The 17,374-nt window shown below is 41.3% G+C and overlaps 1 protein-coding gene across 1 annotated transcript; it reads right to left on the bottom strand.

Moving 5' to 3' along the window:
• Positions 1 to 3,364: 3,364 nt before the first annotated feature.
• LOC311042083 (tRNA (guanine(10)-N(2))-methyltransferase homolog) lies at positions 3,365 to 17,111 on the bottom strand. Its single transcript, XM_084052629.1, has 11 exons — positions 17,044 to 17,111; positions 15,242 to 15,323; positions 13,479 to 13,571; positions 13,188 to 13,322; positions 12,574 to 12,730; positions 11,509 to 11,589; positions 10,913 to 11,077; positions 9,954 to 10,026; positions 9,643 to 9,777; positions 5,790 to 5,910; positions 3,365 to 4,093 (listed from the first exon to the last, which is right to left on the bottom strand). The coding sequence occupies exons 1-11, from the start codon at positions 17,064 to 17,066 to the stop codon at positions 3,956 to 3,958; spliced, it is 1,203 nt and encodes a 400-aa protein (XP_083908755.1). The 5' UTR covers positions 17,067 to 17,111; the 3' UTR covers positions 3,365 to 3,955.
• Positions 17,112 to 17,374: the final 263 nt, after the last annotated feature.

Here is a 17,374-nt window from a genome sequence, read left to right on the forward strand (position 1 = left end):
GGGGAAACGAGTTTGGCAGCATTGACAGGAAATTATCTTAGTTTATTTTTATGTATACCATAGCAATTTATAAATATGGTTTTGTGGCTTTTTTTTTATAGGGAATAAAACTATACAAAAAGTGAAATATGTTTTGGAGCAGCTACAGTATAGTAATTTGTCATGCCACATACAGTAATGTACACAAAATGAGCAAAGCCTGCAGCTTCATTACATTTATGAAACAACACTAGTGAAGTCAAACAAGGTAAATCACAATCACAGAAGGACATGATAGACATAAAAGGCAGCGGAAAAAACAAGGAAGTTATGTGACAAGTCGTTCAGTGACCCCTTTTACTTCCTGGGTCAATAGCCCTTGCCACTTCCAGGCGAGTATCTTAAAGAGGATGTTATGTGTTCAGAGTTGATCTGCACTTTCTCAATCACAGCTCTGTCTGAGCAGCACTTCAATAGTGTGGCCGGCAAACTGTGTTTACAAGCCAGATAACATTATTTGTATGGCAGTCTGTAGCAGGCTGTCTGTAGGTTACAGTGAGTGTTGCACCCCTGCATTGGCCATCGCCCAGGGGATTTCTTTGAATGTTCTCTCTGCTCAAGGCTGTCATCTAGTGGTATCAACATTTTAAAGAGCCAATAACTTGGATCCGTCTCAATATACTGTACATTGTTTCTGCAAAGAGGGACAAGTTGTCTTCAAATGTTCAAAAAGCAGAACCATCTGATAGACCGCTGTATCAAGAATTCCCTCTATACTGCACCTGAGTCCACTCCTTTCTTGTCCACCATTTCCATCACTTTTATGTCATTTTGCTCTTTCATCCAAGCATGGTTGGGTTTCACACCATGTGAGAGATTGGACTGATGTGGTGATTTGTAGCCCTATAATGACTCCTTTCCCGCTGTTCTTCTCTTCCCAGACTATGAGATAACAGCCTCTCACCTTACCTCCATCAACAACCAGGGAGGCTAGGCAGGGCGTCCTGGGGTGGATGAGGGCAGTGGGGTGACCTAAAGGGCGGGGGAGGTAGAGTGAATAATGGGAAAGGAGGGAGGGGGTGCCTGCAGGTGTCCAAACTCCCCTGGTTGGACAGGTGCAATCCACCTGTGCCACATATGTTCAGTCACTCACGTGTGTCCATGTGGAGCATGGATCTCCTCCAAGACTAACGCTATGCGCTGGGTAGATGGTCTCAATCCCTTTCTTACGATCTCCACTCTTAACACACACACACATTCCGTCATGCACCCCATACATGAAAATAGATCAATATGTTGGTTGGCTAATGTTACAGGCAAGTACTATGTATCTAATCACATGCAATCCATCAGTAGTTACATGTGGGCACCATCTATCAATTCATCGGTTCAAGCCAGCTCTGAAGGGGACATAGTGATGAATATATCCCTCCCACCAGCTGCAGAGATACTCTAAAGATCTCAGAGGGTGTGTGTGCGCGCGGCCTGCGCGCACACACACGCAATACACACGCGTATTGACCTCCTTCAATTTGTTACTTGGAGTATGTGTGTTTGCATATTACCCTGTGTGGCCTTGCTCGTGTTGACCCAAGATGGCAAAATGTGTGTGTAACGCTTCTCATGGTGTGGTTCCAATCCCAACCGACTGAGTTAGCAGTTTGGAGGTCACTTTCACACAGGAGGGAGTTTAATCAGGAGTCATTGTTCCGAGACAGCAGCCTTATCCTCCCTGCGGTGGGAAGAGGAGGAGAGGCAAGCATAAAGGAAAGAGAGACACAGAGAGAATGCCAGGGGGGGATGGAAGTGGTCAAGGAGGAAAAGAAGTGGAACAGGGTGGAGTGGAAGAATAAGAGACAGGAGGGTTGTCCAGAAAGATGGGAGAAATTTGAGTCAACTGACCATACAGTCGACATTTTTGCTCTTAATACTGTGGGAAACCCACCTCCCATAAGTATTAAGAGCAAAATGGCTGCTGTGTGAACACGGTCAATGGAGGAGCAAGGGGTAGAGGGGAGGTGTGGAAGGGTGTGATGATGGAAGGTGAGAGGGCAGGTGGAGAGTGATAAAAGTAGTAGAGAAGTAAAATAAAAATAAATCTGGGAGAGCTGCCTGACGTAGGAGACAAGGTGAAAAGCCTTTAGCATGTGGGAGAGATCAGCGAGCGAGATAAGGAGAAAGGGGTGAGCGAAGGAGGAGAGGAGTGAGCGAGATAGGAGAAAGGAGCAGTAGTGGGGAGAGAGAATTGAATCAGGCTTGACTGCAGAAAGAAGGGACATTCTTTCTGTTCTCATGATACATCTTGTGACTGTATTTTACATGACTGGAATGAACATTAGATAGAAAAAAACAATTAAATATATACAGTACACACAAAGGAAGCATATGATAACAAAATCATATAAAATGATAGAAACACAGACAAATCAACTATGTTCCCGTTAGCACCCAGGATGAAATGGTGTCTCTCTCTCTCTCTCACACACACACAACCCTCAATGTCTGGACAACATTAGATGGTGTAGAGAGGAACCTCCCTCTGCTAATTATAGTCTGCATCACTTGGAGACTGAAGGTCCTTGAGTAAACGTTTCTTCACTCTATTGTGGCAATAAGACAAACACCACACACATGCACACGTGTGCACACACACACACACACACACACACACACACACACGACCAAAGCAGTCCTCACACAAAAAAGACATGCCACAATAAAAGGAACAACCTTAATCTAAAAACGTTCTCTGGGGAACTGGTTATCTCGCCTAAGATTTGAGGTGGGGGCGGGGGGGGGGGGGGGGTTTAGATAGATGTGAGACGGACGGCAGAAGGAATAAAAAGTGGAGGAGGTCTTGCTAACTGTCTTGCAGAATCAGTTGATTTCCCCTGATGATGACACGCAAAAAGGCCATTGTGGGAACTGTAAACGACACGCACCGCAAGCGATGGCAGGCCGGGTATCGTGTGATCATGTTTGGCCTGCTCTCCCTCTGAAGAAGGGGAAACTGGGGAAGTGTGGTGGGAAGGCAGGGGCCCAACTGATAAACACAGCGAAGGGGTAAAGTACATAAAGGCCTGCTGCATCGCTCGCAGGAGATGAATAATGACCCCGGCTGCATGTAAACTGTGGTTGGAAAACAACAAAAGCTGCTGACTAACTGGAGTGGTGTGTGGCGAGGTGGGGACGCCCTGTTATTTGGGCTCTGCCTGCCCGGGGAGGCCTCTCTCGCCTAAACACGTTCCCTAAAGTGGGGCTGTGGTTGTATATGTATTCAGACACCATCTGTAGTTAAAGTATACGGTACATACGATGCGACAGAATAGCATCCTCCTCAGGGGGTTTACTTGCACATTTTAAATCAATCAAAACCCAAGTCATCAAAGGTCAACCAGGCACCAAGAGGTTTTAATGCTAAGCATCAGCGGGTTTAAGAAGAAGGAGGGATATAAAGCAGTGAGGTTTCAGTGAGGTTCTGTAAAAGGTTTAAGCTGCCCTGGGTGTTACAGGCAAGAGGGTTGGTTAGTTAGTTAGTTTTGAATAATCAAGATTTTGTATGTAAATGAGATTTCAACAAACATCAGCACAATATTAAGTGCCTTTATATTGTATAAATATATAAAATATAAAGTGCCCATATATTGTGGGTGTATTCACACCATCAACCCATCGTCAATAGGCATTGTTGTCAGATATCATACCACTGCTGCCAGCAGCTCTTAACAGTCTTATCTTGATCAGAACGTAACCAAATTATTAACCACAAGAGATCAGCACCTACTGTACTGTAGATCTTGTTTAAGTCCATCATCCCATTAGATATCACTGAAAATTATTTATTTGTGAACAAATGGCTTAAAATGCCGGAAGATATAAGACAAATAAAATATCAAACATCAAAGACATGTTTATAGTCCTCTGTTTAGTCAGCCTTTGCCTCAAAGTCTATTTGAAAGTGCGGGCTTCAATGCAGTCACTCTCCATTGACATGCATTTTGTCCTCCTTAGCATTCTTCTTGTTGAGTCCGCTAAAGTACTTCTCTCTGAAGGCATTGTGTCCCTGATAAGGGTTGAAGCCGGGGTCTGACAGGTGGACCCGAGTATCTGACTCCTGTATAGACAGAAAGGTTAACATAATTTTAGATGGCTGTCATGACTACACACAAACACCAAACCACATGCTGCCTATCCTTCCTCAGCCCCAGGCCGTAGATAGGGTGGACTACACCACCAACTTACTATGGAGAACTTGGTCACAAAATTAAGCTTTTGACATATGTAAAAAGAGTTTTGCTAAACAAAACTGTAAAAACTGATTTTCCGGTTAAGATCAAAAACCTGTGAAAACTGTGAAGCCGGATTGTAGAGGAGACCGGTCAAAATTAGAGACTGCTGGGCCAATTTCAGCTTTTACACACTGGTGTCTGGGACTGGGGAGGAAATATTTATTTGCTTTCATGATGGCTTCTGGAGCCACAATTCTTGCAGAGCATTTTAGAGGGGGAACAAAAATGAGGTGATGGGCCAAGAGGCCACGATGGAACCACACTTCATTTAACCCACATGCACAACGTGTGCATGAATGCATGCAAGTACGCTACGCACTTGCATACTGATTGACACGCAAACACACACACACACACACACACACACACACACACACACACACACACACACACACACACACACACACCAAACTGTGTGAACCATGGAGAATGCTCATGAGTGATGAAAGGCATGATGTCTTCATATTTTAAGCCAATATTAAAGGTAGTATGGGGCATAGGGGGTCTGAGATAAATGCCAGTCAGATTACATCAAACAGCTGCAAGTGCGTGTATACATCTGTGCGTGCGTGCGTGCGTGTGTACGTGTATGAGTGTATTTGACACGGGCTGCTTTATGGGAACAATTTGGGGTTTTGAACTAGAGTTGTTGTCAGAAGCAGAGATGGATTGTTTTCCATACAATGTGCGATTTAACTGTTCAGGGTCGCAGTATAAAAGAAACGAGCCAATCACAGACAGATGCTGAGGTTTGCGCCAGGCAGAGAGAAAGACACTATCGCTTTGGATATGTAGCATCACTGTGATGCTATATATGTATTTTACATAAATGTACACAGCATACAATTATATAATATACACAACGAGCGAGGTGACAAACCACACGAAAAGCATGCATAGACGAGTATACTGTATGTGCACATCTAGCATTTATATTATGTTCATATTGCTTGGCTCTGCGTGGTCCCACATCCAGACTGAGTAAACGCAATTCTACAGCACTTATGGACAGTTGCTTTGCAGACATTTATCATAACTATGCTACCACAATACACTTTAAAACATGTGTGGTGTAGAAAGTTGCAGTACAATTCCAAAGAGAAGCCTTCTAAAATTGGATTATATGGTCAGGTTTCGATTCACACACACATGACAAACATACATAAAAGAAACTGTGAGACAGTTGGTTGTTTGTCTTCACACGTCAACCACACAACCGCAGAAGATTTTTGTGCCATTCTGTGCGTAGTGAAGAGAAAATACTTAAGTTGTGGCACTATGTTTAAGAGCCGCAACCGGAAAAAAGCAGATTAGAAAAAGAACATAGTGTAACAACAGAAGTGTGCTAAGTATTCATTAATTGACCACATTCACACAGCGGCCATTTTGCTCTTAAGAGCCAACCATTGTGCTATGGACCACGTGTCCTTAATACAGTTTTGACTGATTGAAACAAGGACACTTCCACACAGGCAAATACACACTGGCTTTCACATGCATGCATTGCATGCACACACGCACCTCAGGTATCTTGATTTTCTCCATGGTGATGAGGCGTCGGGAGGTGTGACTGGAGAGAGTCTGTTCACAGTTACTGATCAGCCTGAGACAGGGATGGAGTGGGACCGTCTCCTCACAGTACCTAGACCAAGAACGCACAGTTAACCACATTAACCCTGGTGTGTACCTATTTTGGTTATGTCATTATAGGCAAACCTTTTTTTTTTTAAAATCACAATGTTTCAAAAATAGCAGAAATAGCAGATCTACAAGCTCACATCACGTGGCATCACAATGTGCTGTGAGCTTGTAGACCATCCATTTTTGCTGTTCGTCATACGATGGATTAGCCTGTTATATGTCAGTTTAACAGTTGAAAATCTGTCATTTTTGGGAGTGTACAACAAAGTATAAAATTAGACATTATTCTGTCAGAGCAAGTAAACGACATATCAAGACACACACACACCCACACAAACGGTCTGATTCTGTCTCTATTCATCATTCTTTATCCCCCAATAGAGCAGCTTGACAGAACAGAAAGAGGTGTAAGTATAAAGCTTCAGAATGTTCGACTGTAGTTCTTCAGTGTTTCTTTTATTAAATAAAAATGACTCAGACATTCAGGTCATATGTGTTCCTCTCTCTCCGTCTCTCTTCTGCTTGCTACCGATCACGTCAATGTACCAGGGAGGCGTGAAGCCTGCTGTAAAAGCAAAGGTAGCTGAGCTTACGCAAAGATGGCGGAAAAACTGAGTCTAGAATGACAGGTTGACTGCTGGCTCTGTCATCGCCAGCCAAGCTCTGCAGCTAAAAGCTGTCCAGGCCCGGCTAAGGCCTATTAACAGTGGATGATGTATGTGTTTGCATATTTGTGTCAGTAGCACTTTCTCCTAAACCACCATTACAGTAGCAACAGGCCAGATTTTCACCTCACTGTTTGTCTCCCCAGTTGCCATGGTCACTTTGTAATTATAGGCCTCTGAAGCAAAGGGACGTTTGGTGGGCACTGTGACTAGCAGTGATGTAGCCAGGTGATAATTCTTTCCTGCCAATCAAGAGTCATTAGTATAGAGCTGGACTTGCCAAGCTGCCACGTGATTGGCCTTCACGTCTCTAAGCAGAGGTGGGGCTTGTTTTTCGCCTTCAACACATGCATCCGTTTCCATGAGAACCTTTGACTTTGAGAATAAAGTATGAAGTACGTATCACAAAGCTGCGGAAGATTCATTTTTTTAACAGCAACCGAAATGTTTTTCTTCTTTATCTCAAAGTCTTGACTCTTTATTTAGACTACTAAAGAAATCTCCATTCTGTTTGTTGCTAACGATAGTCTGTATACAGGTACTGGAGTCAGTTACAGCTGCAGTGTTAAAATAGGAACAAATGTCAGATGACAACATGTAAATCGAATAGATTACAACCTGTCAATACGGAACAAAACCTTTTCGACCCAACAAATCATCTATTGTAAACTTCCCACCACTAGCATCTGATCAAACAGTCAACAGTGCCCCCTAGTGGAGTAGAGTAAAAAGAGTCTGGTAACATGGTCCTGAACATTTCTGGAGCAGAGGTGTGCCTGAAGAATGCCTTCTTCAGGGTATATGGTTATAAGCTATACCTGGAAGAAGGTATTTGTGCCGAAACGTTGGTTACTTTTTACTCTGCGTCCTATAATAAATCTGTACTTTGTTTATAACGGTGTGTGCGGACACTTTTTGTCTTTTGGCAATTCACCTTTAGATTTTTCTGCCGTGAGCCAGCTCCACTATAAGGATCTGGTGTGCGTAGCATCTTTTTGAAACAATAGTCTTAACACACAACCCAGGTTGCCTTAACCCATTAAAACCAGGAAAGAATCTGTGTCATTTTTTATTTTAACCACTTAAACCATTATTTCATACTTTGGATATTCAAAAATTGCGAACATTTGTTTTTAACTCAAATCTTTGCTTCTGGAGGTCCCTGGAACTAAATATTTTGAGATGGGGGTCCGGGTCAAATGCATATAATTTTGGGGGTCCTCGACATTAAAGTTGGAGCACCACTGATATAGGAACAGGTTTTTCAGAAAACCGTTAGGAAGACGTTTTTTGAATCGGTCTTAATGGCTTAAAGTGCATGCTGCATCTTCATGATAAAAGAGTGCCGGCAGACAGCAAGCTATGCATGCAAGGATACATTTTATCCCAGATCTACTGTAGGAACGTACAATATATATTATATTATTTTTATGATATTGTACACACAGCTCAAGGCACAATGTTTCTGAACATAGACTCTACCTAAAGGAAGTGGTGGATCATAATGCTTAGTAATAAAACCATTGTCTTCATTGTTTTAATATAAATATGTTTTTCACTAGACCGAAAGAATGCTACTGTACATCAGGTCACTTCCATTTAGAGGCATTTAAAATGCCTCTATTTCATTAATGGCCCCCTTACACCATCACTGACACAAAATATCGTCTTTAATTCTGACAGTACAAATATGCAATTTAAATGTTTGTGCTTCATGAGGTCAATTTGTGACTATGATGACCGAGATTCTATAATCTGTCTTCATGGGTTTTCTCTTCATACTTTCATTTATTAGGTTTAGATGATATTGAGAAGGATATACTAGTTCAGGAGGGGTCTAACCTGGTCAGATGTGGTCTGGTGTTGACAGGACTTTGTGTCACCTGTCATCACTCACTCACACACAGCCACCATCCTTACCATCACAGACAGACACACACAAACATATGTGGGGGTAAGAGAAATCTGATATCTCCCTTTTCTCCAGTGTAGAGCCCTCGATTAGGCCCAGGAGACAGGCTACATCGGGGCTTACAGACACACGTGCACATAGATGCACGCACACGCACACACACACACACACACACACACACACACACACGCGCACACACACACACACACACACGCACACACACACACACGTCAGCCTGTCTGAGCCATAGAGACGGATCGTTTAAGTATAAATATCTGACTTAATTCTGTCTGCTCTGATAGATACTCTGTCAAGCGCTGGTACTGTAAACCCAAAGAATATATGAGTACCCGAGACAAAATGTGCAGAAGGGAAGCAAACTCTTACACAAGACCAACAACACACATGCATTCTTTCACATCCACAACCAAAGGTCAAATGTAGCCCGAGTATACCTCCCTGTAGCCCTGAAGCCTAATATCTCCCTTGGCCAGGGGGGGATTCACCTTTGGCTGAAAAATAGATGTCTCAGTCTCATGCGGGAGACCCGAGTTCAAATCCAGGTGGTTACACACGGACACACACAAACGTATCATGATTACATCATCCCCCTTTGCAGTCCTGTAATCAGTGGCCAGGAGGAGTCCCAGCCCTGTGGGGTTTCCTTAAACAAACACATCTACAGCCATGATAACCGTCTGTAGTGGCTTATACACCTGCGCTACAGTCAGCACTGTAGACTCATTCAACAATGTAGAACTTGTTCATATAATTGTGCCTTTTATAGCCTATAGTTGTGGTTTACCATGACCCAGGTGTGCGGGTGGATACACCTCAACACACCTGTATACTTGTGTAAACAACATCAATCCCACAGGTGGTTCTCCTCAGGACGTCGTATATTTTATAGGAAGGTGAACGGAATAGGCCAAAAGGGAATGGTTAAGGTAGAAAAGCCCCAGTGGAAAGTGTTGGAGATGTAAACTGCTTTGTATGCATTTCTGCAGTTCAGAAACTGTGAAACAATAGACAGATAGACCGCTATAAGGTTTTCAATGTGCCAAGTCCTGTCTGTCCATATACTTTGTACTCCTGCCTTTCGTGTGGTTTCATGTTGGGTTATATGAAATATCAAAGTCCATGTCTATATACTCACTCTGGCCTGTAGATGGGCAGCCAATAAACCAGCCTTCCACCCATGACCAGGTGGTGGGCAGAGAAGTTTAGGAGATCTGAAAAGATATCGCTCAGATGGTACGCCATAGAGACAGGAACATGGCTCTCTCCAAAGCTGGGTTGGGGGAAAGGGTAGAATAAGTTCAACTGTGTTGCAAACAGTTATTTACTAGTTTTAGTTTAATCAATTGTTCCGTTTAACAGGTCAATTCATTTAATCATGTCAGAGAACCATGACAACTCTGGGTATTATAATGTGCAATTAGAAATCGTAATATCAGGTTAACTTACTATTCATCTGACGGTCTAGTTACATCCTTGTTGGATCCTGTTCTCCTTGTGGACTCACGGATACCATAAGGAGCTACAGTACAAGACAATAGATGATACATTCACATCCCAATTGAGGAGAAATTCTTTCTCCTGGGTAAAGAGCTTCTAGGTAATCTAACTCAGTGGTTCTCTTCTTTTTTATGTTAAGACCCCCTAATTGATGTATTTGGCGGCGGAGCCCCATCTGAATTTTTGTGCCAGGGACCCCCATTAGAGATTATTTGTGTTTTTAAAAAATAATCAAAATAATTAAATATTTCTCAAAATTAGCTGATTTACAAGCTCACAGCTGGAACCCTCTCAAATACCCCTGGGGGTCCCTGGACCCCACTTTGAGAACCACTGATCTAACTGATGCATGTCTCATAAATAGAAGCCGCGTTTCACTTGTTTGCTGCACTACTTTTCTGCTAGTATGCCCCCAAGAGGAATTGTTTAGAAAAGCTTGAAGCATTAATGCAGAATAGAAGCAAATTGGAGGATTTCTTAGCCAAAACAGCAATGTGCTTTATTATATATTACTTCTATAATAACAGGCTTCACCCAACGGTTGGTTCTATTTGTTGGCAGTTCCACAGTTGGTAGATCTACAAGTGCCTAACCCCAGTGGAAGATAAAAAAATAATAAAAAAAAACACTGCAACAAATTGCTTTGTTTTTGCTCTACTGCAGAGATTTTTCATCACAATAAACATTAGCATTATTTAACAGCATAAAGTGGAACTATAAAAAGCTATCAACATATTTGATCTCACTCTGTATTTAACACAGTATTAATATGTGCTGTCAAACATAGTGTCAACATTCAAAAAATGAATCTTGTGTACTCAAAATACTTAATGGAAAATTGCCAACATTATATCATTTCAGACACAGTCATGTATATAGGCCCATTTGACAACAAAACAGGGACCTACGGTCAGTGATAATGGCATCAAACAGCATGCCCTCCCTCCAGACAGGTTTGGATGCATCACACACCATGACGTCTATGTAGGACTTCTCTGTTCCATACTGACGCAGGTTGGCTCTGATGTTCTCATCAGGACCTCGCCACTTGTGGTTTTTCCGACTGGATCTCCCTGGAATAATGTGAAGAGAAGTTAAAAATTCTGAACTTTAGAATCAAAACATCAAATACTACTGGCTGATAAAGAAGAATATGTGGAAATGTTCACGCAGCATTAAAGCCTCACTATGTATTTTTTATGAATAAAACGTAATTTTGTCCAATCTGTATGGTAGAGCATGTTAATACAATCTAACTTATACAATTTGGCTGGTTGTATTTTGTCTCCATGCTCTTCTATTGAGACATTTAGATTGTGTCAAAGGTCATGTTTCACCTAGACACAGGATCTGACACGAAATTTGACCTGATGGTCAAGATTCAATGTCGAGCTGAAACCTTGGCCAAATATGACATCATTCGTCATAGATACATCATAAATGACTAACATCATAGAACGACCACAGTACGAGATGACTGCAGGAAGAATGAAATAGAACGTACCTTTCCCATGAATTGTGTTGTAGTCAATATCTGTTCCACAGACATAGGCTCCAAAATGAGAGCATGCAACCAACAAGCTGCCTAAAAGACAGAGATCCAATGAGGATCAAATAAATAAAAACAACATATTAATATAATTATAATGTACAGTAACACATATTTTTCATCATGCGTCAGTTTTGTGCATTGATAACAGTTCGAGAAAGAGAGAAGGAGAGAGTGCAAGACAAATAAGCTACACAGTAAAACAAGAGTTTTGATTAACTCAGTAAATGTACAACGTATGTACAACTGTACTCCTACGGATCTATATGGTTCCATTTGTACACACTCAGAGTTAAATTAACACTGAAGAGGACTTTAGAGTGCACACTGAGGGTGAAACGGTTCATAAAATTTACGATTCAGTTTGATTCGATACAGAGGTGTCACTGTTTAGCAAAATAGTAGACATGCCAGAGAAATGTACTTCATTTATAGAACTTGGGAGAGCCTCAGCAGCTAACGTATCTATTTAGGAGGAGCGGCTGAGATTGTCACAAAATGACAATTGCTTGTCCACCTTAAGGTCATTCAACCTTAAGGCCAGGTTAGCTCATTAACTTGTTAGCTCTGTGACATTGTCTATTTGCCAATATCGACTTGGTTTTAACCAGATACAAACAGAGCCCATGGATATCACATAGGCGATTTGCAAGCTTTGCAAGAGAGTTATACTGGTGCAGGAGACTCAAACAATAGTAGTCGCATTTATTCACTGACAAATAAATACATAAATAGTGTACACAGTGGACTGGTGCGTTCACTGGCTAATTTAATATGATCCCACGCTATCACATGCGCTCTTTCTCTCTCTCGACCCATCGCAACAATGATGCGGTTTGGGCTGCCTTGTTGATTGCATCGCCAAAAAAATGCCAATCGTTAGTTTGGTTCATAGTGCGTGCCCAATCAACCAAACGGATTAATAAGTATTCAATTCAAAGGAGCTTTATAATAACCAAGTATACAGTACTGTTATACCCCGTACACCAACTATATGTATCAGTGACAAGTCTCCCTTACCAGTGCCAACGAATGGGTCAAAGACAAGGTCATGTTCTTTGACCTTGGCATGGTTTGCCATGATGAACGAGAGGCCAGCATCCATACTGGTGTTGCCGATGAAGTGTCTGTTCTTCACACTGTGAGAGCGAATGAGCTCACGCTGCCCATCCGCTATCTAGAAAAACAGAAATGACATAATTCAGAAGTTTGCACTGGATATGTTGTTCAATTATAACTTGTTTTCAATATTTTGGGTCTTTTTCTGCCTTTATTCATACTGTATAGTGGATATGGACAGGAAACAGGGAGAGAGAGAGAGATGGGGAGAGACATGCAGCAAAGATCGTCGGGAAGGGGACTCGAACCCGCAATGCGCTGTCAGGCTACATTAGAGCCTAAGTGCTCAGACCGCTAGGTCAGCGATCCGGGCCAATTATGATAACTTTGATTAGTTTTAAATCATATGGATAACAGGTTGTCCTGTCCAATTACAAATGGATAAGTGAACATTCATTTTACTTTGTACTGTACTATGACATTCCTGAAAAATAATCTTGAAGAAAATTGCTTTTAAACCTTTTCCTGAATAAATCTGCAGTCAAACATGCCTCACGCAGTCAAACATGCCTCACCCATCGGCCAAAGTAAACATGGAAAGGATCATCAGGGATGTTGTTGGGGTCAGTGCCGTAGTCCTCTAACAAACAGAAGACGTGCTGAGGAGTTTTTAGGCTTACGGAGCCCTCAAACGAAAGGTATTCCAGGGCCTAAAAGGAGACAAGACAAAATGAATCATGTCGTTTTATACAGACACAAGAGACCAAGGCACATGCACATTTATTCATACACTTAAATATATACGCTTACAGTAATCAGCTAAGGAGGAGATAGGACAACCTTATCCCAACGAGATTTAAACTTACATCGATCTTCGTTATTCTGTCAGTAAACTCCAGAGTCTTGTTGAACGTGTAGACATTGATTTTGTAAGTGGAGTCTTTCTGCGTGAATGGTGCCTATGGTGGAAACAAGAAGACAGAAACAGGAAACAGACAATACAGAGAGAAACTAAATTAATCGCTTTACATATGTAGCTTAATTCTATTAAAGGGAAATTTGGCCACTTTTCAGCCTACTGTATATCCCACCGTTCTGATGTGAGGAGATCAATAATAGTGTGGCAAAAAATACCCTACATGTATGTCTTCTTTGCATTCCCCCCTGAAACACTGATGTCCAACTATGGATGCTAATGTTAAGGAATTGTATTAATTCATCGTTGTTAACCTTATCAAAACATCATCAATTAATTGATAAACAGTTTATTTAAAATGTTCCTGACAACCTGAATTTCCCTTGGGATTAATAAAGGTTTATATTCACCTACATGTATAATATAAAAAAGCTCAATATAGCTTAGTATACAGTATACAGAATCAAAAATGCATATTACATTCCTAAATAGTTAATATCAAATAGAATAGGAAATGAACAGGGTCCCCACACATTTTTAGCAATGAATTTCCAAAACTTTTCCAGAATATTTAGCCCAATTTCCAGGCCTATATAACAATCATTCAGCGCAATAATGTGTCTCTTACTCCTATGTACAATGCCCAAAGATAGGCAGTGTAGCAAAATAAAGCAGAATATAGAATGGTACAATTCCATTCAAAATTTCGTGCAAAATTAGGGCATAGCTCACTGGAATACAAGACTCATTATGGCATCCGTATGACTTCTTTTTTTTAAATAATATTGCCTTGCATTTGCCCCATTTATGAATTTAAAAGTAATGAAGGATGCAAGGATGTTTTAAATTACACTTTTTTTGTAGGTTTTCCTATGTTTTTCCTATTAAGTTTTCAACAAGAGGATACTGTCAGACACAAGGAGGGATGAACATAATTATGTAAAACAAATCAAGAGTGGTAAACTTAAAGTGCCATTTATTTTAGGAACAGTACAGTATCCGGCTAAGATTTGTGGCATAACTTGCAGCCAGCTCTATTCGGGTCCTCTTCTCGCTTTACCCAGTCTTTAAACTTTTCATTTGTAAGCCACAAATTATTAAACAAACATTTCCCTGGCATTGTGGATAATACTACTAGTTCAACCGATATATTTTAACTGCGTTCGTTTACGCTTCACCGACTAGTCACATGTTTCTCGCAATTGTTTGTTAGGACAGCAAACACTTATTAAATACAATATTATATGGCCTACTTTAAAAAATCATTAGCACTGGCTTTAACAAAATCCCTCTTGAAATGGGGGGATAATATTATTTGTCAGTTGATAGTTTCATTTAAAATAAAATCGATACAATTGTTATTAGCAATTAACTGATAGTTGGCTAATTACTTCAAATACATAATTTCACCTCATCAAGCATACAGAATGTGCACACGCGATGACATGAAATGACACATAGGACATTGTTTTTAGATCCTATTACTGATGTACGGGCAGAGGTTCTGAGCCACTACTGCTACACACAGACCATAATGCTCCTAGTGAGCGCAAGGACTCAGATTTGAATCCAACCCCCGCCTTGTCTCGCATGTCCCTCCTTTCTCTCTGCTCTTGGTTTCATGTCTCTCTATACAGACCTATCTGAAATAAAGCATAAAATGTCAAAAGTAAATGTCTTTGCCACACAACCACAAAGCCTTGAGACACAAACCATGTTTTCTGACGGATACTTCAAGAGGGATTCTCTGAGTTCACTGTGTGTTCGTCCATGACCCCATAATTCAAAAGCCGACCTAGTAGGAAGATAATGAAAAAAAGGAGACATTATAGCAATGGCAATGTACATTTTCACCAGCCACCGGGAAATGCTGTCCAACAGGAATGTGTGATTATGAGAACAGAAATGTGGACTCATAAACACCGTCAAAAATGTGTTTAAAAGAAGATTGCCCAGATCATACCATCATCCACCACTGCAAGAGTTAACACATACAGTGGGGCAAAAAAGTATTTAGTCAACCACCATTGTGCAAGTTCTCCCACTTAAAAAGATGAGAGAGGCCTGTAATTTTCATCATAGTTATACATCAACTATGAGAGACAAAATTAGGGGAAAAAATCCAGAAAATCACATTGTCTGATTTTTAAAGAATTTATTTACAAATTATGAGGAAAATAAGTATTTGGTCAATAACAAAAGTTCATCTCAATACTTTGTTATATACCCTTTGTTGGCAATGACAGAGGTCAAACGTTTTCTGTAAGTCTTCACAAGGTTACCACACACTGTTGCTGTTATGTTGGCCCATTCCTCCATGCAGATCTCCTCTAGAGCAGTGATGTTTCGGGGCTGCCGCTGGGCAACACAGACTTTCAACTCCCTCCAAAGATTTTCTATGGGGTTGAGATCTGGAGACTGGCTAGGCCACTCCAGGACCTTGAAATGCTTCTTACGAAGCCACTCCTTTATTGCCCGGGCGGTGTGTTTGGGATCATGGTCATGCTGAAAGACCTAGCCACGTTTCATCTTCAATGCCCTTGCTGATGGAAGGAGGTTTTCACTCAAAATCTCACGATACATGGCCCCATTCATTATTCCCTTTACACGGATCAGTCGTCCTGGTCCCTTTGCAGAAAAACAGCCCCAAAGCATTATGTTTCCACCCCCATGCTTCACAGTAGGTATGGTGTTCTTTGGTTGCAACTCAGCATTCTTTCTCCTCCAAACACGAGAAGTTGAGTTTCTACCAAAAAGTTCTATTTTGGTTTCATCTGACCATATGACATTCTCCCAATCCTCTTCTGGATCATCCAAATGCTCTCTAGCAAACCTCAGACGGGCCTGGACATCTATTGGCTTAAGCAGGGGGACACGTCTGGCACTACAGGATTTGAGTCCCTGGAGGCGTAGTGTGTTACTGATGGTAGCCTTTGTTACACTTTGGTCCCAGCTCTCTGCAGGTCATTCACTAAGTCCCCCCGTGTGGTTCTGGGATTTTTGCTCACCGTTCTTAAAAAAAAAAAAAAAAATTGATCCTACGGGGTGAGATCTTGCCTGGAGGAATGGGCCAACATGCCAGCAACAGTGCGTGGTAACCTTGTGAAGACTTACAGAAAACGTTTGACCTCTATCATTGCCAACAAAGGGTATATAACAAAGTATTGAGATGAACTTTTGTTATTGACCAAATACTTATTTTCCTCATAATTTGCAAATAAATTCTTTAAAAATCAGACAATGTGATTTTCTGGATTTTTCCCCTAATTTTGTCTCTCATAGTTGATGTATAACTATGATGAAAATTACAGGCCTCTCTCATCTTTTTAAGTGGGAGAACTTGCACAATGGTGGCTGACTAAATACTTTTTTGCCCCACTGTACATACAACTGTAGAATGTTCAGGCCTAATACACCCAGTTAAAGTGCGTTAAGGACTGTATGAGGTATTGTTGAAAGTAGCATTCACCACGGGTAATCGGTTGGGATTCAGGAATTACAATTTAAACACTCACTTTGCACAGACAGATTTGGCCATGACACTGTGGACATCCTGTTCAGATACGCCATCCAGACACCAGAACGGAGACTGTGGAGGGAGGGAGGAATTAAAGTGACAATAGGACAGAATACTGTTGCATCCAAACTCCTTTCAATCCAATCACATCATTGAATGAGTCATAATTTAGCACTTTGATTGTGTTCAGCTGCCATATACAGTAGTCTTTAATTGGAACATTTCGCAATAACTGCGGACCAACAGCCAACCAATGCAGGAGATAGGACGACTTCATACCACATGACTTACCTTCTCTTTGAAGTTCTCTCTAGGATTAAACAGTTTTC

This window comes from Gymnoscopelus microlampas (genome assembly GCF_963454915.1).
Source record: "Gymnoscopelus microlampas genome assembly, chromosome: 3".
In the NCBI taxonomy this organism is placed as follows: domain Eukaryota; kingdom Metazoa; phylum Chordata; class Actinopteri; order Myctophiformes; family Myctophidae; genus Gymnoscopelus; species Gymnoscopelus microlampas.